General features: G+C 36.3%; 1 protein-coding gene across 28 annotated transcripts in view; it reads right to left on the reverse strand.

Moving 5' to 3' along the window:
• Window positions 1–21,849, reverse strand: part of LMNTD1 (lamin tail domain containing 1) — a 509,230-nt gene that overhangs the window by 82,702 nt on the left and 404,679 nt on the right. For 23 of the 28 annotated variants that reach the window (XM_053226046.1, XM_053226045.1, XM_053226044.1 and 20 more), the window contains 5 exons: window positions 14,580–14,766; window positions 13,917–14,036; window positions 12,019–12,233; window positions 11,279–11,450; window positions 3,399–3,561 (listed from right to left, as the gene is read on the reverse strand). In XM_053226046.1, coding sequence (XP_053082021.1) covers window positions 3,472–3,561; window positions 11,279–11,450; window positions 12,019–12,233; window positions 13,917–14,036; window positions 14,580–14,766 — 784 coding nt within the window. In that variant the 3' untranslated portion in view covers window positions 3,399–3,471. The remainder of the gene's footprint in view (window positions 1–3,398; window positions 3,562–11,278; window positions 11,451–12,018; window positions 12,234–13,916; window positions 14,037–14,579; window positions 14,767–21,849) is intronic. The other 5 variants (XM_027035777.2, XM_053226035.1, XM_027035776.2 and 2 more) reach the window with 3 other exon arrangements.

Genomic DNA, 21,849 nt, shown 5'->3' on the forward strand with positions numbered 1-21,849 from the left:
TCCTTGATTTACTAAAGACTACTATAAATTATAATTTTTACAACTTACTGGACAAAACATGTAATTTAGAGTACTTTAATTCCATTTACTCCCCTCCCAAATTATGTATTATTGCTGTTGCTATAGATTAAATTGTGTCCCCCCAAAATATATGTTGAAGTCCTAACCCCAGGAACCTGTGTATGTGACCTTATTTGGAAATAGGGTCCTTGCAAATGTAGTTAAGTAAGATGAAGTCATACTAGATTAGGGGGGACCATAACCCAATAACTGGTGCCCTCATAAGAAGAGAGAAATATGGACACAGATACTTAGGAGAGAAGGCCATTAAAAAGCCATCTACAAGCAATCTACAAGCCAAGGACCACCAAGGATTGCCAACTAAGAAGAGGGAAGGAAAGATAATCCTCCAGAGCCTTCAGAGAGCATAGCCTTTATGAACACTGTGATTTCAGACTTCTGGTCTCTAGAATTGTGAGAGAATATATTTCTGTTGTATTAAGCCTCTAAGTTTGTGGTACTTTGTTACAGTAGCCCTAGAAAACTAATACAGTTGTCATGTATTTAAATTCTATATAAATTTTAACCCCTACAAGACAATTTGTATTGTTTTGTATACTGCATATTCATTTATGTTTATCCATCTTTGACTCTTTCCATTTTTCTTCATTTTGTCCTTCATCTCTGTACATCCTTGCTTTCTTCTTGAAGTACTTCTATCAGTATTTCCTGACCTTGGATTTGATGTCGATGAATTCTCTTAGTTTTGTTTACCTGAAAATGCCTTTATTTTACCTTCACTTTCTGAAGTATACTTTTGCTAGGTATAGAACTCTAGGTTAGTAGTTCTTTTAGTATATAACACATTGACAATATCATTCCATCATCTTCTAACTTCTGTTATTTCTGAAGTTTTATTATAATATACATTGGTGTTCCCTTTGGATTTGTGCTGCTTGGGATTTATTTTTCATGATTCTGTGACTTGGTGTCTTTCATCAATTTTTGACAATTTTTTTCATTATTTATTTATATATTACTTCTGCCCCAATCTTTCACTTCTTTTCCTGTGGAACTCAAATTACAACTTTATTAGACCTACGTTTTCCTAATCTCTTTTTATAATCTGGTTTGTTTTTCTTTCCTTTCATTTCTTCCCCCAATTCTTTCCTTTCTAGCTTTTGGAATATTTTCTACAACACAACATTTTCAGCATTGCTTCTAAAATTTTCTTTAAAACATATATCTAAATCTATGAGATGCTTGCTTAAAAACTTTCAGTGTCTCCATTTCTGTCTGTCCTTCAGAAAACATGTATTAAACAACTATTATGGGTCATGCACTAAGCTTAGTGCAGGGGACAAGGTAAGCAGTGTAAAAGTTATTTCTATCCTTTTAGAGTTTATAGTCCAGCGATAAAGAGAATTTATAGTAGAGTGCTATAAGGGCTTTGTATGATAGGGGAAGTATAGGATGCTAAGAGAATACATATAAGGAACATAAAACTAATTTGGTGGAGGCCAGAAGATGGGCTCTTTGGAGGTAATTACATATAAGTGGAAATGTTGAGAATGGAGAATATTTATCCAGGTGAAGAGAGGAGTGACAGAACTTGTGAAGGCCTAGGGGTAGTTATGGTATGCGGGAGGAACTGAAGGAACTTCAAGCTGGCTGAGACACAGAGTGCAAGATGAATGTTGAGATAGGCTGGGTCAGGCTACAAGATACTTATGTAATTTCATGAGTTTGAACTTCATCATGAGGATGTTGGGAGAGAAAATGAAAATATTTAAGCAGGAAAAGTGAAGAGGTTATTTAAGATAAATAAACAAGATTCTGTGGTTAATTATAGGTGGGAGTTGAGAAAAAAAGGAATGGAGAAAGATTCTCAGGTCCTGGGGTTCTGAATGGCATTTGCTGAGATAAGGGGAAAAAGTGGATTGACAAACTTTAAGGGAGAGATGCTGATGAGGTAAATTTTGTAAATGTTGGGAATGAGACACTCATGGGGCATCCAGGAGATTATAGGTAATTGGCCTCATGAATCAAGTTCAGAATAGAGGGCTGGGCTGAAGGTATAGATTTTTCCTACTCCATATCATTTCTGATATAGTTTTCAAAGTTCTTTCAAAAATAGGTCTACCTATATGAGCCACCTGCTTATAAACCATCAGTGTCTCCTCCTAGCTATCTGATACAGTCCAAACTCTTTCACATAATGGTGTGCAAAGACTTTTATAGTCCCCACCAAACTTTCCAGACTAACATCTCAACATATATTTCAGTTGGATGCAATTTCTCACTGTTCTCTAGACACATAGAATTTATTTTTATCTCCATATGCTTTTAAAATATGCTATTTCTTTTATTCAGAATGCTTTGCCCACTTTCTTTTAAACTTGAATAGCTTCTATACATCTTTCAATATCATAGTTCAAATACTATCTCCTTTGAGTTGCCTTTTCATTTGCTTTCATGTCACTTTATAAACGTTTCTAAAACAATGTTTTTTGAACAGAGATCCTGTCCCATTTATTGGTAATGAAGTAAATTTAGAGGGTCATGACAGGTACTTAAAAATGAAATAGAATACAGTAGGAAATACAAACAACTCAGAAAATTAAGTACTGCCTTTTGAAACTTTTGTGTCAGTTACACATGTACATGTGTATATGTATACTGAGTAATGATGTAAACCATATTTCTTACTGTGGTTTATGGTCAAAAATATTTGTAAGTCACTACCTTACTATGTTTGTTGCTTTGCTATTTGTTTTTCTTCCCAGAAAGAGAGTGCCTTATTTTTGTGTCTGTGGTGCTTAGCACTATGATTTATTATAGGCAATCAGCCATTTTTGAGTAAATTGTTTATGGTATGGGCTTTACCCAGATGTCAATATTCTCTCCCTCTTTCTTTTGTTCAGTGTCCCTTCAATTCTTCTATTAAGGTAAAGAAATAGTTTAATTTTGTTGATAGCATGTCCTTAATACATATTCTTTGTAGAAGGAATGATGTATTCTAGGTTTGGAGGACACATTAGTAGCAACAGATAAGTTTTATGAGCTTCCACAGTTCATAGCAGAAAAATTTCAAAATTTCAAGTTAGATTTGAGGTGAACAACAACACAATACAAGCACCACCACCAACACCAACACCCAAGTTCATGTATATTGCTTCAGGGAGAGGCGGAGGAGACAAGGACCACAGAAGGAACTACAGGGGGATTCTGCTTTATAAGTAATACTTATTTATTTTAAAACAGAAAATAGCTGATGCAGATATGACAACATATTAACATTTTCAGCTGAAGTAGGAAGAGGACTGTGTTGCAACTTTATATATTTTATAGTATTAAAAAATTTCAAAGAGGGGAAATTTTCTAGCTCTATCACTTACTTTTTTAGCTGTGAAATGGGAATATTAATGGGACTTATAATGAGATGAAAATTTATTATTTTGGTATCTGTCATCAGATTTCTCTTATGATAGGGTAGGATATCTTGACAGCCTTTTGAAAGAAGTTGTGGTGATCTCTGAAGGTATGGGAGGAACTGTGCTTCTCAAAGAGAAGATGAGAGTGATTATGGAAAGAGATTTGAAGTGAAGGGCCAGTGGATGCCCCCACACCCCTTGTAGGACAGGTGAAAGGACTTTTAAGGAGATTCTCTTCACAATTTTTGGCTTTTTTTTCCTGGTAGGGGGCTTTGATGAAACCCTCTCTCATAACTCCATAGTTATCAGGAATACTTTCCTCATACAAGTGTGTGTGTGTGTGTGTGTGTGTGTGTGTGTGTGTGTGTGTATGTGTGTGTTCTACTTTGTTGTGAACATTCAGTGGGAGAGAATGAGTTTCATATCTTATTTAATCATTTAATAATCTGTTAATCCACTACGTTAACTGGACCTTCTGTGCATCTTGTGATTTCCATCCAGTTTCCATGCAGAACACTCCCCTATGTTTCTGCTAATTCCTATGGGAATAAATTCTCAGCAGACCAAATGATAAGTGGTAATTTTTGGCAAACATCCTGCTATTGCTTTAGAAACACTATTATCAAGAATAGAAACAAGCCAAAGATAGTCATGCTTACTGGAACTCTTCCATAACATACCAGAGAACCTAGTCAATTTAATAACATAAGAAAATAGTATAGGACTTCTGCAGAAGATAGCAGAGTAGGAGTATCCTAAGTTCACCATGTCCCATGGATACACCTAGATAACACTCACATCAGTGCAAATAACCAAGAAAACCACCTGAAGACTGGCAGAACAGACTCTCCACAGCTCAACGTAAAGAAGAGGCCATATCAAAGAGGGTAGGAAGGATGGAGACATGGCTGGGAGCCAAATGGAACCATGGGATTGTCCCAGGGAGGGAGGGATACCACCAGCATAGAGACAGGGAGAGGACCAGACCCCATACCAGGCACCTCAGGCACAGGGAACCCACATGGGGAGCCAAACGTTTGGCTTTGAAAACCACAGGTGCCTAACAATCAGTGGAATTTTAAATATCAGTGACTCAGCTCTGGGAGAGCTGGGAGGATGGAGTCTCTGCTCTTTTAGGGACAGCACAGCAAACAGCCCTGCTAAGACATAGTATAGAAGCAGCAGTTTGAAAAATGCCTGAAATATAGAAGAAGATTTTATTTACTAATCTCAGAGTATGTGCTAGAGACACAGGGATCTTTGGGCGACTACTCCAAGAACAAAAGACCTGGTGGGTGCCATTTCCCTCACCTGTCCCCCAGCCTAGATATACAGACACCTGTGGGAACCAGTGCAGTGCCAACACACTCCACCTAGCTTACTAAAAGTATACCTCACTCCTGGGCTCTTCTATGGACCTTCCCCTGCACCCAGCCTCTGGAGGAGTTCTCCAAAGTGGCTAATGGTCCCCTACCACAGCAGAGGTAACCCTACTAATACTGCATGCCAGGTCCCTGTGAGCTTCTGCAGATCTGCCCCCTTCAACCTGGTGAACCTTGGCAGTTTTCCCAGGTGGCTGTAAGGCCCCTCCCACAGCAGACCAGGATGGTCTTTGCAGGCACCACAGTCTACTCCCACATTTTCCTGTAGACTATCTCCTCTAATATACCCTTGGCTGGAGCCCATCCAAACTGGTGCCACAAGCCTGCAGTGTACAAAGAGCCCCAGCAGAGGCCAGGACCACTGCAAAGTAACTCCTGGGACAGGGGAAGATAATGATAGAAACCAGTCCAACTGAAGCCCACAGTAGTCTGGTAGTCTGGGGGGCAAATATCAGGACTGACTACAGGTTCCAACTACCAGCAAAAGCTTCTCAGTGGGCAACACAAAAGAAAGCTTTGCAGTTCAGTGCTACTGAAGTGCTGGCATACAACTGGTCTGACTCAACTCAAGCCCAAGGGTGGCCCCATACTGGCCCACTAACAATACAGAGACCAAACACTGACCACAAACAGCAGAGAGTCATTGCAAATAACTGGAATGAAGGCAAATGTGAGTCAGCCACAATAGTAGGGCACACACAACCTAGCAGGCACTCCTGAAGTACCAGCTTCTGGTAACAGGGAACACTGCACTGCAGGTCTTCAAAGGACATCTTCTTCATAAGGCCACTACTTTCAAGAGCAGGAGGCATACCTGATCTTCTTAACATATAGAAACATACACAGAGAGTTAGACAAACTGAGGGGACAGAGGAATAGGTCCCAAATGAAAGAACAGGACAAAATCAGAGTATGGGAGCTAAATAAAACAGAGATAAGTAATATGTCTGCTAGATAATTAAAGTAATGGTCACAAAGATACTCACTGGACTGAAGAAAAGAGTAGAAAACATCAGTAAGACCCTCAACAAAGAAAGAGAAAACAAAAAAGAACCAATCAGAGATGAAAAACTCAATAACCAAAGTTAAAATTACACTAGATGGAATAAGCAATAGACTAGAGGAAGCTGAAGAATGAATCAGTGACCTAGGAAACAGAGTAATGGAAAGCAATCAAGCTGAACAGGAGAGAAAACTAATAATAAAAAATGAAAATAGACATAGGGAACTCAGTGACACTATCAAAAGTAATATTTGCATTATAGGGATCCAAAAAAAAAGAGAATGAATGAAGAAAATTTGAAAAATAATAGCTGAAAACTTCTTGAATTTGGGGAAGAAAACAAATCCAGATCCAGGAGGAACAGAGAGCCCCCAATAAAATCAAACCAAGAAGGTCCACACCAAGACATATAGTAATTAAAATGACAAAAAGTAGTGAGACAGAGAGAATGTTAAAAGCCCAAAAAGAAAAGAAAACAGTTACATACAAGCCCTTAAGGCTAACAGTGGACTGTTCAGCAGAGACCTTGCAGGCTAGAAAGGAGTGGCATGATAGGTTCAAAGTGCTGAATGAAAAAAACCCACAGCCAAGAATATTCTATCCAGGAAGGCTATCATCTTAACATAACAGAAAAATACTTAAAGAGTTTCCCATACAAACAACAGTTAAAGGAATACATGACCACTAAACCAGGCCAACGAGAAATGTTAAAGGGGACGTTTGAGTGGAAAGGAAAGACCATAAGTAGGAGTAAGAAAAGTAGAAAGCACAAAAGCAGTAAATTTAAGTGTATCTATAAAAATCAGGTAAGATATTAACAAAATAAAAGGATGTAAAATATAATACCATATGCCTAAAATGTGGGAGAAGGAGGAGTAAAGAATGGGTTGAGACTTTAGTGACTGTCACCTTAATATAGACTGCTATATATGCATAAGATGGTATATATAAGCCTAATAGTGATAACAAATCAAAAATAATTCATAGATATGCAAAAAATAAGGAGAAAGGGATCCAAGCGTATCACTAAAAAAGCCAGCAGGGGCACCTGGGTGGCTCAGTCAGTTAAGTATCCGATTCTTGTTTTCAGCTCAGATCATGGTCTCATGGTTCATGGGTTCAAGCCCCACATCAGGCTCTGTGCTGAAAGTTTAGGATTCTCTCTCTCCTTCTCTCTCTGCCCCTCCACAACTCATGTGTGCTCTCTCTCCTCAAAATAAATACATAAACTTTAAAAAAAGCCAGCAAACTGTGAAAGAAGAGAGCAAGAGAAGAAAGTAACAGAGAACTACAAAACAACCATAAAACAAGTAACATAATGGCAATAAATACACATACCTATCACTAATTATTTTGAATGTAAATGGACTAAATGTTCCAGTCAAAAGACATAGGGTGATGGAATGGATAAAAAAGCAATACCCATCTATATGCTGCCTATAAGAGATTCATTTCAGACCTAAAGACACATGCAGATTAAAAGTGAAGAGATTGAGGGGCATGTGGGTGGCTCAGTTGGTTAAGCATCCAACTTTGGCTCAGGTCATGATCTCACAGTTCGTGGGTTTGAGCCCCACATCAGTCTTTGTGCTGGTGGTTCAGAGCTGGGAGCCTGCCTTTGATTCTGTTTCTCCCTCTCTCTCTGCCCCTCCCCTGCTTGTGCTCTATCTCTGTCTCTCAAAAATAAATAAACGTTAAAAAATGTTTTTTAAGTGAAGTGATTGAAAAGCATTTATCATGCAAATGGAGGTGAAAAGAAAGCTGGGGTAGCAATACATATCAGACAAAATAGCGTTTAAAACAAACACTACAACAGAAGACAAAGAAAGACACTATATAATCATAAAGGGAACAATTTAACAAGAAGACATAATAATCATAAATATTTATGCACCCAGCATGAGAGCAGCCAAACACATAAAGCAGCTAATAACATATGCATAAAGAAAGTAATTAATAGTAATATAATAATATTAGGGGACTTTAACATCTTACTTATCTGATAAAGGGTTAGTATCCAAAATATATAAAGAACTTATAAAACTCAACATCCCAAAACCAAATAATCCAGTTAAAAATTGGCAGAAGACATGAATAGACATTTTTCCAAAAAAGACACACAGGTGGCTAGCAGACACATGGAAAGATGCTTAACATTACTCATCATCAGGGAAATACAAATCAAAACTCCAATAAGACTTCACCTCACACCTGTCAGAATGGCTAAAATTAACAACACAGGAAACAAAGCTGTGGTGAGGATGTGGAGAAAGGGGAATCCTCTTTCACTGTTGGTAGGAATGCAAACTGGTGCAGTCACTCTGAAGAACAGTATGGAGGTTCCTCACAAAGTTAAAAATAGAACTACCCTATGATCCAGCAAGTGTACTATTAAGTATTTACCCAAAGGAGACAAAAATATTGATTCGAAGGGACACATGCACCCCAATGTTTACAGCAGCTTTATAAACAATAGCTAAATTATGGAAAGAGCCCCAGTGTCCATCAACTGATGAATGGATAAAGAAGATGTGACACACACACACACACACACACACACACACACACACAGGAATATTAGCCATAAAAATAATAAAATCTTGCCTTTTGAAACGTGGTGGATGGAGCTACAGTGTATTATGCTAAGTGAAATAGTCCGAGAAAGACAAATACCATATGATTTCATTCTTATGTGGAATTTAAGAAACAAAACAGATGAACATAGGGGAAAATAAAGAGATGCAAACTGGAAAACAGACTCAACTTTAGAGAACAAATGAGGGGAAATGGGTGGGGGAATGGGTTAAATGGGTGATGGTTATTAAGGAGGGCACTTGGAATGAGCACTGGGTTTTGTAAGTAAGTGATGAATCACTAAATTCTACACCCAAAACTAATCTTACACTGAATGTGAACTATCTGGAATTTAAATAAAAACTTGAAAAAAAATAACTTATACAATTGAATACCAAAGAAACAAATAACCCAACTGAAAAATGGAGAGAGGACATGAATATACATTTCTCCAAAGAAGATATACAGATAGCCAACAGATACATGAAAAGATACTCAACATCACTAATTATCAGGGAAATGCAAATGAAAACCACAATGAAATATCACCTCACACTTGTCAGAATGGCTAAAATAAAAAAAGACAAGAGATAACAAGCATTGGTGAGGATGTGGAGAAAAAGGAACCCTTGTGCACTGTTGGAAGGAATGCAAATTGGTGCAGCCACTGTGAAAAATAGTATAGAATTTCCTCAAAAAATTGAAAATAGAATTACCATATGATCACCATAGTGAAAATACTACTGGATATTTACCCAAAGAGAACAAAAACACTAATTCAAAAAGATATGCGCCCTTATGTCTATTGTAGCATTATTTACAATAGCCAAGATTTAGAAGCAACCCAAGGGTCCATGTATAGGTGAATGAATAAAGAAGAAATGGTATATATATACAATGGAATATGACTCAGCCTTAAAAATGAATAAAATCTGACCATTTGGAGAAACAACATGGATGGATCTATAGGGTATAATGCTAAGTGAAATAAGTCAGTCAGTGAAAGACAAATACCATATTATTTCACTCAGATGTGGAATTTAAGAAACAAAACATGTGAACAAGGAATAAAAGAGACAGAAAGATTCTTTTAAAAGAAGATTTAGATCTTTTAGATCTAAATTCTTATAGATCTTTTAAAATATTCTTTTTTAAAAATTATTAGAATGCCAGTGTAGTTAACATACAGTGTTAATTAATTGCAGTTCAATATATTACTCAGTGCTCATCAAGGTAAGAGTATTCTTAATCCCCTTCACCTATTTCACCCATCTCCCTGCCCACCTTTCCTCTGGTAACCATCTGTTTGTTTTCTATAGTTAAGAGTCTATGTTTTGGTTTGCCTGTTTTTTTCTCCTTGTCCATTTGTTTTGTTCCTTTTTCTCCACATCTTCAAAACACTTGTTTCTTGAGTTTTTAAGTTTAGTCCTTCTGCCAAGTGTGAGGTGATATCTCATTGTGGTTTTGATTTGCATAACCCTGATGATGGATGATATGGAGTATCTTTTCACGTTGGCCATCTGTATGTATGTCTTCTTTGGAGTAACGTCTGTTCATGAACATACTCTTGAATATACAGAACAAACTGGTGGTCGCCAGAGAGGAGGTGGGTGGGGGGATGGATGAAATATGTGAAGGGGATTATGAGTACAGTAATCGTGATGGGCACTGAGTGATGCACAGAGATTTAAATAATAATCTTGTACACTTGAAATACAATAAAATTTATGTTAATTATAGTTGAATAAAAAGATTAAAGAAAGAAAATTTGAAGCCAAATTTCTTTGAGAAACAAGTTGTCTAGAATGGGTAAAATAGTGTCTACTATCATTATTTGGAGAAAAACATAATTCGTGTTCTTCTTATGAATCTCAAATCTAAGTTGTAATGCACTAAAAGTGTGTGTCTGTGTGTATTATACATAAAAATTATATGTATAAATTATTGCTAAAGAGCTCTTTAAATTTCCAAATCTCTTACTTGATAGATGAAGAAAGTCAAGCACAAAGATGTAGGGTATTAATTTTATGAAATTGAATATATTCAGGAATTTACATAATTTTTATCATTCCACTTCTAAAAGTTACTATTTTGGGGGTACTACTTCCAATTATGTGTTAGTATACTCACACAGTGGTTTTCATACTATGGTATAGAATTCTATGATTCCAGAAAGGTACCTCAAAGATCACAGGGAAGGAGAGAAGAAGCCAGGGAAGATGGGAGGTAAGAAGGGTATAGTGGGCAGTGGGAATTGCTACCTTTTCTTCAATTTGGACAGGTTTCCTTGTAACATTTTATATATTGAGTCTGCCCAATATTTCATTTAAAAAAGCATCCCTCTACTAATTAAAAGTTTGCAAATCATTATAGCAAATCATTATTCAATAGATATTGAGAACAGTAGAAGACACTGTGCTAAAGCAAATGTAAGTGAATGATTTATGATACTTGCTTTAGGAGCCATCTACACTTGAAGAAATGAATAGTATTTATTTATTTATTTATTTATTTATTTATTTATTTATTTATGTTTAAGTTTGTTTATTTTGAGAGAGAAACAGAGAGAGTGAGTGGGGAATGGGCAGAGAGAGAGAGTGAGCGAGAGAGAATCCCAACCAGGCTCCATGCTGTCACTGTGGAGCCCTATGTAGGTCTCAAACCCACAAACCATGAGATCATGACCTGATCTAAAACCTAGAGTCAGATGCTCAGCTGAGTGAGCCACCCAAATGCCCCAAATAGTTTTTAGTACTTAGTGAATTTTATCACTTAACCCCTTTCACCAGGTCTCCTTCCCTCCTTCTCTCTCCTCCTTCCTCCTCTCTCTTCCTCCTCCCACCCACATCTCTTAACTCTCCAGTGGAATAAGTACTTTGCCTTACCTGGGCTGGATCAGACCCAGATGACTGAGGCCTAGGCTGTCTATCTAAGCTGCTTCCAGCCATGCTGGTATTGTGAGGTTCAATCAGAGGACAGTAGGGATGTGCAGGGACATTGGGACTGTGGCACCAAGGACTGCTATTAGGAAAAAGGGTTGGTGGGTTTTCTTTTTCTCTGTAAAAAAAAATTAAGTCCAAAGTGAACCAAAAAGGGATCATCATAGTTCATTATCAATGAACCTCAATTAAAGTGAAAGCATGTTTCAAGACCATGTTTTAAGACCATGTGGGCAGTGCTTTTATCACATCAGAAGTATTTGCCCACACATGTGTAACAAATTCTTCACGTTAAGCCACAAGGCAACTTTTGATCCAAGATGAAATTCCTAGATGATTCACTATTCCCTCCACCGAAGCACTGCTAAAGACATGGTGATAACTTCATCTCTTCACCTCTCCACAGCCTTGCCTCTAACAGCATTGCCACTAAGAAGTGAAATGGCCGGAGGGGTCTTGATATTGCCTAGCGGAAGTCACCAGCCTTTACTGTCCCATGACTATAACCCTGCTTTCTCTGTGTTTTTCACAAAACACAAATAGTATTATGGTTTTTATCATTCTATTTGAAATAGGATTTTTTTTGTCATTATTCATTTACCTATTCATCATGTCTCTACTTGTCACTCAGTCCTTCCTACTTGTTCAGTTAAAAATTTTTTTTTAAAAATCCAAACAACTTTTACCTTTTAAGAAAAACTCTAACTTGTTCCATCTGATTTTTTGAGGTATCCTTATTAGACTTGTCTTGTTTTTCTTTAGTTGTAGATATAGCTGTTGGCCAATGAAATATGTGTCTTCGAGACGTTGGACTTACTATTGAGCATCTGTCAAATTCAATGTCAGTCTCTAATTTCTCCCACACTTGTTTCCAGTGAATAGGAGTGTACCAGGCGACAGCCTAACAAAAATGATTCATTAATGTCAACTACCGATGGAGTTGGATAGATTTTTTTAAATGTCATAGGCTTATTGCAGTAAAATTTCAAAGTCAAACAATTTGATGCCACTCACTTACTATGGGTGAATTAATAAAACACACAGTGAGGATGTAATAAGACATCCTGGCCTTAGTTTCCAATTCTAAAACTTACAAACTGTATAACCTCAGACAGATTAGTTGCTTATTATCTTGGACTGTGTCCTCATATGTGAAATGGGGAGGATGGTGGTAGGGAATTGTTGTATGAGGGTGTTGTGAGGTTCAGTTAAGCTACTAAATTTCATTAACTATAAAGAACTGTGCAAAAAGCAGTTGTAAGTAGTTGTGTAGTTCAAATCAGAGTAAAAGGAGCAGTGTAAGTACAAAGACTAATTTCATTTCAGGGAAGGACAATTTACTCAAATAGGCATTCCAGGAGCTCAGAGATCTGGTCTCTCGTTCAACACTCAGTGTCTGGGAACAGTGTGCACACAAAGTAGAAACCCCAAATGTGTTTGCAGAACAAATAAATGGGTGGATAAATGTGATGAAAAATCTGAAACAGAAATGCCTTAATCATAATCTGCCAATGATTTTTTACAAGGCTGAGTAAATAACTTAGATTATATCACCTATTTTTCCCATCAATGAGAATCATTAGAAGTATTACAAAATTCAGTTTTAGCCCACTGAAAGATCTAAAGGTAAGTGAGTAAATGCTTCAAAATTACAGCTAATGAGTGGTCTCCCTATCTAACAACTGCTGTTATTACAGAAAGACATTAAATGGCTCTTAATAAATTAGCAAGTCTACTCAAAAGAGAGAGTACAATCTAAGAATGAGGTATAATGTAGCAAGAAAGACAATCAAAGGGATAGATTCCAATTAACATATTATCTGGATTAGTAGTTATATGACATAGTAAGTTAGACTGGGGGTAAGAAAAAAAAGATTTTTTAAGAAAAATTAAAATAATGTTTTTGCAAAAAGATTAACTTTTTTGTTGTAAACAAAGATAGCTTTCAACTTTATTAGTGTGTTTTTGGGCATATACTTAACGCTACTATTATGCTAAGGAAAAGGTAGAGTGAAAATATAAAATTGTCAAATACTGGGAATAAGTTACCTAAAATTATTAGTAATACACTTAATTTATGGTGAAGTTGATTTAAAGTATAGTTGTTACAAATTAGACTATAGATTCTTTCATTAGAATATTAATATCTTAAGAGCAGATATCATATCCTACTCTATGTTATATTCTCAGCACTTATTACAGCCATTGGAATGGACAATAATCTCAACAAATAATTGAGAAATGAATAAATGAATAGAAAAGGTCTCTATGTAGTACTTTCCTTTCTTATTCCACTCTTTGGGCTAAATATCATAAATAAAATCCATCCCTGATTCTAAAATTTGAAGTAACTTCTTATAAATATGGGCTATGAAAATTATTTTTGCCAACTTGTAAGTAGCTCTTTGGCATTTTGGCCCTGGGAAGAGGATGCTGTTGATTTGCCTGACATGTTATTGCAGTTGGTGATGGTTCTATCTGAGCTCTTAAGGATGGAAAATAATTGAGTCAGCTAAGAGGAGAAGGGGAACCTAAGGAGAGCTATGCATTTTTTAAAAGCTATTGTTGAGAATCAGACACTGACTTCACCATTAGGTTTGCACAGAATTGTTGTACAATCTGGGCTTGTTTTAAACATTTTTTGTTCTCTCCAAAGAAAATCTGATGGTGGCTGATGCTTTGCTTCAGATGCAGCTGCCCATACCTATAAGAAAAATGGTTTGTTAATGACAAATGCCATTGCAGCTTCACATAGTTTCATATATGTCAGGGGGTCATTGAAATGTGTCATTTTGAACAATGGTTTTAAAATATGACTGCATAATATATAATATCAGCTGTGTAAACCAAGCTACTGTACATGACTTAAAGGAAAACACAAAAAAGAAAGGAAACCTTCCAGCATCAACTAGTTACCTGTTCTCTAAGCAAACAATCTCTTTGCTTTTAAGGATTATGTTTGCTTAGTTTTGGGAACCTAAGTATTTCATTTTAATAGTGAAATCATAAAAACAAAAGGTATTGTACACCAAATTGAGGAAAGCAATGGAAATTGAATTACGGGTGTTAATTTACATCTAGGGATGGACAAAGTGGCACAAATAACCAACAACAACGAGAAACCACATTTTACGTAGAGATCAAATGATGAAGAAACAACTGGTGCTGAGCCAGTCTGGCTGGGTAGATGAGTTTTTCCTGTACAATTCTAGTTCAGAGCATCACAGCATTTATATCTGGCACTCACTGTTACTGTGCGATTGGCCTGCATTATGATATTTGGAAGGAAGCGGTACAAAGAGACTGTTTGTCCATTCACATTTTGCTGGAGAATATGACCTCCAATCTCCAGTTCTTTGTCAAGGGAAGAGTTAATGAGCTTCACGAATAAACCCTTGACATTTACTTCAGCTATTTTAATGTCTCCAAGAGCACTGAAAAAATAAAACACAAAGATTATAAGGCGACTTTAGAGAAACGTGTCTTTAGCTCATTTTAAGGACTGAATAATATGCTTTGAAAGTACAACTTTCAAATAGCTGTATAGTCTGTTGGACACAGTCTATGTAGAAATAGTGTATTTTATAACCTAAGACAAATGGCTTGATCTCTTGGTTCTGCTTGTTTATCTATGCAACAAAATTCTTTCACATAAAGTAATTAAAGAAAAGTTAGAAAGCACTTTAGGTGTCAAGGTATAAATGCCATAGGAAGATGTGTTTATCATTATTTACATTCCTTCTGTTCATCATAAAAGCACTGAGACACGAAACTACCATCTAAATGAAGGGGAAAGTTAAACCATTCAGATTATTTCGGATAAAGTTACTGTGAAGATGAATAGCAACTACATGCTTAAAAAGAATGATTGAAACTTAAAATATTATACAAATATAAAATGGTAATTTTTCCCTGCAACATGTTGAAAGCCTCGTGTGTACCAGGGACCAGGCTAAACATCTGTATGTTAGCATTTCTTAGAGTGTGGGTCACATGAAATCCCATTTGTGGGTTATAGCCATCATTTTAAAAGTGAAATGCCAGTAATAATAACCAATAATTATTATGTGCTGGGTACTTTGTAAAGATTGTATCTATAACTGCAATTTCATATCCACAATTCCAAAATCCAAAAAATCCTAATAAAACCCCAAAGCTTAAAAAAAATACGTTTGATATTGTGATGAGCACTGGGCATTGTATGAAAGTGATGAATCACTAAATTCTATACCTGAAACTAATACTGCACTGTATGTCCATTAGTTGGAATTTAAATAAAAACTTGACAAAAATATACATTTGAAGAAAAATCTGACCTGAATTCTTTCGGTGGCAAAATCTGACCTGAAACTCTTGGGAGGTTATTAAGAGTCTTCATTTGTGGTTTGTGTGAATATTAATTATGTTTGGCTGTAGAAAGATTAATGTTTGATTTTGGATACTTTTCTAAGCCCTGATGGGATGTTATGTAATATGTGTTCTGGTCATCATATTACTTTCCTCAAATTCCCCAAATTCAGAATTTTGAAACACATTAAGTCCCCAGATATTTTGGGAAAGGCATTGTGAACTTTCAGATATTCATTTAATCCTCACAATAAGGCTACCCATTTCTTATTGAAGGTCATGGTAAACAATCTGAGGAACACTAATATTTTATGTAATTCTTCCAACAAGTACCAGTGAGACAAGTACTATTTAGTCCCATTTTACAGACAAGGACATTTTACAGACATGTTTCGAGAGAGATTGCCGTGTCCAAGAGTACCCAATAAATGTTAGCATTAGCTCTTCTGTCTCACTCAACTAATGCATTCTCAAAGAGGTTTGATGCAAACATTCAAATTGTTTAAAGTCTATATAGCCTGGTGGTTGAGTACTGCTAGAAAACACACACACACACACACACACACAAATTACTGCCACAGAATAAATTGGTCTTCAACCACAGGTGGGCCCTTAATGACTCCCTTAGTAACTGGCAGCAAGGTGTGTGTGTGTGTGTGTGTGTGTGTGTGTGTGTGTGTGTGTGTGTGTGTGTGTTTTAGCAAGTTGTGTTCTTCATGAGCTAAACCAGCCTGGTCCATTATTCCTCCAACAATGTACAAAACCCTGCCTCACATCTCCATCCTTACTCTCAACAAATAATCTCACTAAGAAAACAGGGCCATTAGAGAGAAGTGTGTTTTCCTGCTTTCCTCTTAGAAGCAGGTTCACCCATACCCACTTTACCTCTTCTCTGTTCCAGCCCATCTTGTTTCAGTGGAAGAGGGGCCTTTCTCCCATCCACAGTGAAACCCTCTGCTCACCACCTCCCCCCACTGCTTCAGCATCTCAGTCCATTCATTATTCTTCTTTTGTCCTTTAATACTAACCTCTCCTTCCACAGTGCCCCTTTTCCCCAAATGTATATGTATCCTCAAACTGCCGCCACCTTAAAAAAAACAATCTTCCTCCATCTTCCACTTCATACTGCTATTACAATCAAGCTTTTGGAAAGACTATGTCAATAATTCTTCACCTCTTATTCACTCCTCGATCCACTACCATCTACTTCTGCCTTAGACCAAGATGACCAATATCCTCTTGGTTAGTAAACTGAGATAAATTGAGTGGTTACTTATTTTTTTTATTGATATATAATTGAAAAACATTATATTAGTTTCAAGTTTACAACATATTGATTCGATATTTGTATACATTGGAAAACGATTGCCACAATGAGTCTAGTTAACATCCACCACCATACAGAGTTACATTGTTTCTTGTGAGAAAAAATTTTAAGATCCACTCTCTTAGCAACTGTCAAATATGTATTACAGTAAATTTATTGAAGTATAATTGACATACAATATCCTATTAGTTTCAGGTGTACATCATAGTGATTCAATATTTTTACACATTACAAAATTATCCCCATGATAAGTCTAGTTACCATCTGTCACCTTACAAAGTTATTACAATATTATTGACTATATTTTTTATGCTGTACATTACATCAGCATGGTTTATTTTATAACTCAAAGTTTGTATCTCTTAATCCCCTTCACCTATTTTACCTGGCCCCAAGCTCTCACAACTCCAGTAACCAACAGTCTGTTTTCACTATCTATGAGTCTGTTTCTGGTTTGTTTATTTGTTTTGTTTTTTAGATTGCACAAATAAGTAAAGTCATATGATATTTGTATTTCTCTGTCTGACTTATTTCATTTAGAAGTATACACTCTAGGTCCATTCATGTTGTTGCAAATGGTTTCATTCTTTTTTACAGCTGAGTAAGATTTCGATAGATAGAAAGATAGATAGATATTCATCTATTGATGGACATTTAAGTTGCTTCTATTATCTTGGCTATTGTAAATAATGCTGCAATAAACATAGGAGTGCCATCTGTCTATCTCTTCAGATTGCTTTCATTTGGGGGTATATACCCAGAAGTAGAATGGCTGGATCCTATGATATTAATTTTTTGAGGAACTTTAATACTGTTTTCCACTGTGGCTGTACCAACTTACATTCCCACCAACTCAGTCTTTGTCTTAATATCTCGGTGGTATTTGCCTCTGCCAGATATGGCCTCTTTTTTGGAACTCTTCTTGTTTACCCAAGTCCACTGTTTTCCTTCTTTCAGTCTGGTTGCTCCTTTTCAGTCTCTCTCTCCCTCTCTCTCTCTCTCTTTTCTTTTTAGTCTCTTTTTCAGATTTTTCCTCTTCAATCATCTCTCAGATATTGATCCCCAGGATTCTGTCTTTAACCCTCTTTTATTCTCATCACACTCCATATATGTGATATCATCTATGAATAAGGCTTAAGTAAGCATTAATACACTGATGACTGCTAAATCTAAATTAGACTTTCCAGCTGAGTTTTGGACCCATAGAAACAATTGACCACAGACCCCAAAGGTGCCTCTAAATCAACATTCCCCAAATTGAACTCATCATTTGGGAAGAGTGGGAAACTTATTCTAGTTAATTGTGTCATCATTTATTCTGTTGGCCATGCCTGAAATTTCCATTACTTTTGCACTCTCTTAACCTTGCCTTATCTGTGACCAAATATTATTGATTCTATCCCTATGTCTTTCTATATACATCCCCTTTTCTCCATCCCTATTGCTACTATCTTCATTAGGCTCTCATCACCTTTGTATGATATTATAATAGTGTCCTAACTGGTTTCTCCATTATTGTACCCTCCTAACTAGTCTCCATTTTGCTTCCAGAGCAATCTTTGTTCAAGGATAAACCCTTCAGTATCTTACCATATACTTCCAGACAAAACACCAGCTTCATAGCATGGAAACGAGGCTGTACATAATTTCTTTTTTCCCCCTACCGCCTAGCTTGCTTAAACTGTAACCATGAAGTCTTAAAATTTACCACAAGACTTGTGATAATTCATGCCATTGCATGCTTTACTCACTGTCTTTGCAAGTGTTGGTAGTCACTCTTCTTATTCCCCACATCCCTACTAACACTTGAAAGTTTCAAATTTCTTAATATTTTCAATATCATGGGTACAAAATTTGTTTTCTCTGATTATAGAGAAGTTGAGTAAGCTATTTATTGGCCACACAGTTTTGTTCTGTGAATTCCCTGTTCATATTATTTTTTTCACTTCTATAAGGTTGTTTTACATTTTTATAATTGAGTTAATAGTATTTCTAAAATAGCATTTAAATATATACACATATTTTTGGAAGAAGAACTGTGCAGTAATAAAAGTATTATTCATGTAATTTTAAGTTCCTATATTGGTGATAATTTGTTATGGCAGCAATAGAAAACCAACATACACTTCTTATAAATTTTTAAATTGTGTGCTAGAAATGTTGCCAAAGTCTTCTGTTTTCTGTCTTCTGTTTTTCTAATGATAAACCACTACCAATCTTCTGTTTAAGTGTCTTTTTTTCTCTAAGATTTTCCTTATGTCTTCTGTTTTAGAAGTTTTTCTACAATGTAATCAGAGATTTGGGTTGTTATTTTTCTGCCTTTTATTTTTCTGGGAGTTGGCAGTGCTTCTTGCATCTGTGGCTTGATGTCTTTCATTAGGTTGGGAAACTTTATGTTGGATTTTGACCAATACTGTTTTGTCTTAATCTGTGTTTCCTCCCCTTAAGGGACTTCAGTTACAAGTAGTTCAATTTTGTTTTAAATCTTTCTCTATTTATAATTGTGTGCTAGTTTCTGTTTTTCTAAAATCTTTGCAATTCAGCCTGGGTATTTTCTTCTGAGAATGCTTTAGTGCAATAATTCTCTCTTGTGTTGCATCAAATATATTGTTAAACCCAACTATTTCTGAAATAGTAATTTCTCTTATTGGAATTTTTACTTCTAGAATTTCTTTTTGATAATTTCATAAGAGAATAAACTAATAAAATATTTATTTTGTCATTTAATTCCTTGAATATTTAGTCATTGTTATTTTAAAATCCCTGTCAGATAACCGTAATATCTTTACTACATAGGCCTGTTTTTTTTTTTAAGTTTTTTTTAATGTTTATTTTTATTTTTGACAGAGGGAGAGAGACAGAGCATGAGCGGGGGCAGGGCAGAGAGAGAGGGAGATGCAGAATCTGAAGCAGGCTGCAGGCTCTGAGCTGTCAGTACAGAGCCTGGCATGGGGCTTGAACTCATAGACCATGAGATCATGACCTGAGCTGAAGTTGGGCGCCCAACCACTGAGCCACCCAGGCGCCCCTACCTAGGCCTGTTTTTAATGTCCATTTTTAACCTTAGTTTTTGGTCAACTTTTGTCATTTTGTATGCCTTGTAAATTCTTACTATTGGGTGACCCTTTGAGGTTCCACCTGAAAGCCTGGGTTGTTTATCAATGGTCCTCCTTCTTGACAGGCCCTGAATCTCAATATTTATTCACCTAGTCTTATGAGACTGCCAATATATGATTAACTTCTCAGCTTCTTAGCTGCTGGTTTCAAATTAGCAACTGTTTTGAGGAGAAAATGGCTTAAAATGTCAGGCTATCACTCTGAGTTTCCTCTTCTAGAAGAGGAATTGTGAGAACAGAGAATGTAAACATCCATGAAGTCTCAATATGCACTACCAAACTGCTTTAAAAATAGCGGTCTAATTTCATACTTCCATTGCATTATATGAGAATGGCTGTTTTGCAGAGGTTTACTTTTGAGTAATTTACATACCTGTTTTTTCTTTTGCATTACCATTATGGTTCTTACTAAATTGTTGGTATAACATTTTACTCTTCTTTGCCTAGAATTCCTCTATGTCATCCTCATCCTACTGTTACTGAATTCTCTGTGAGATACTTTAATTTCTTGACAAGATGCCTTTTTGTTTTTCAGACTTGTTTTTTTTGCGTGGGAGATGAGCACTATTTTGAGTTTTGCTTTTAAACAGATAAGAACCTAGAATAGTTCCGTTATCCTTTTGTTATCATACACATAATGGAATATGCACAATTGCTTTTCAAAAACCTTCCATTATTTACGTGAACTGTTTATTCATTGATCTTAAATTTTTATTTTATGCACATAAATAGAATAAATTAGCTTGTCTGAAGGAAAAAATAACTTCACCCATGTCAGGGCTAATCACTTCGTTTCCCTGCCTTTTGATATTTGGCCAAAAGCTATAGGAAAATACTTCACACAGTACATAGAAATTCACAGAGGCAGGGCTGTTAAACTGCTATCACACAGCATTTACTAGTTATCTTTTTCTTTTTACAATAAGCCTTCCCACTTTTCTTTAGTAGAAAAGTGACTTCAGACCTCTGCTTATAAGTCATGATATGCTGAGAGTGTAAAATGTACCAATCATTCTTTCAGGAGTCTTGGCATGGGACTGATTAGTAAAGAGATTGAAGAGACATATGGCTATGTAACTTTTTAAAAAACAAACACTTTCCATTATTTAAGCCCTGATTTATCTAGTTCTTAGGTTCTTCTTGATAGCTTCATGCTACTTATCTACATTAAGGCTTCTACAACTCTAAAGTTTGCTAAAATTACCTTAGAGTGTCAGTTCTTCCAATAGACACCTACCTAACAATTCTCTGTACAGATTGGCACCTATGTTTATAGCTGTGGGAGGTTTGATGAAGGGGTACAGTATTTAAGACCTCATAAGGTTTTTAAAAATTTTTTTAAATGTTTATTTATTTTAGAGAGAGAGCACAAGCAGGGGAGGGGCAGAGAGAGAGAGAAAGGGAGACAGAACGGAAGCAGGCTCCAGACTCTGAGCTGTCAGCACATAGCCCAATGGTGGCTCAAACCCACAAACCATGAGATCATGACCTGAGCCGAAGTCGGCTGCTTAACCAACTGAGCCACCCAGGCGCCCCAAGACCTATACGTTTTTAGAAGACAAACTTAGGAAGACTCAGGGAGTTTGATTCAGCTCATTGCTATTACAAGAGAAAAGCCCTCAGATTTGTAACATTATAAGCTATTTTGGACAAAAACTATTCATGTAGTTATCATTATCTTGGTGAGGCCCATCTTGGCCCACAGCTTCCTACCATCCTGATTCTAG

This window comes from Acinonyx jubatus, chromosome B4 (genome assembly GCF_027475565.1).
Source record: "Acinonyx jubatus isolate Ajub_Pintada_27869175 chromosome B4, VMU_Ajub_asm_v1.0, whole genome shotgun sequence".
Taxonomy (NCBI): domain Eukaryota; kingdom Metazoa; phylum Chordata; class Mammalia; order Carnivora; family Felidae; genus Acinonyx; species Acinonyx jubatus.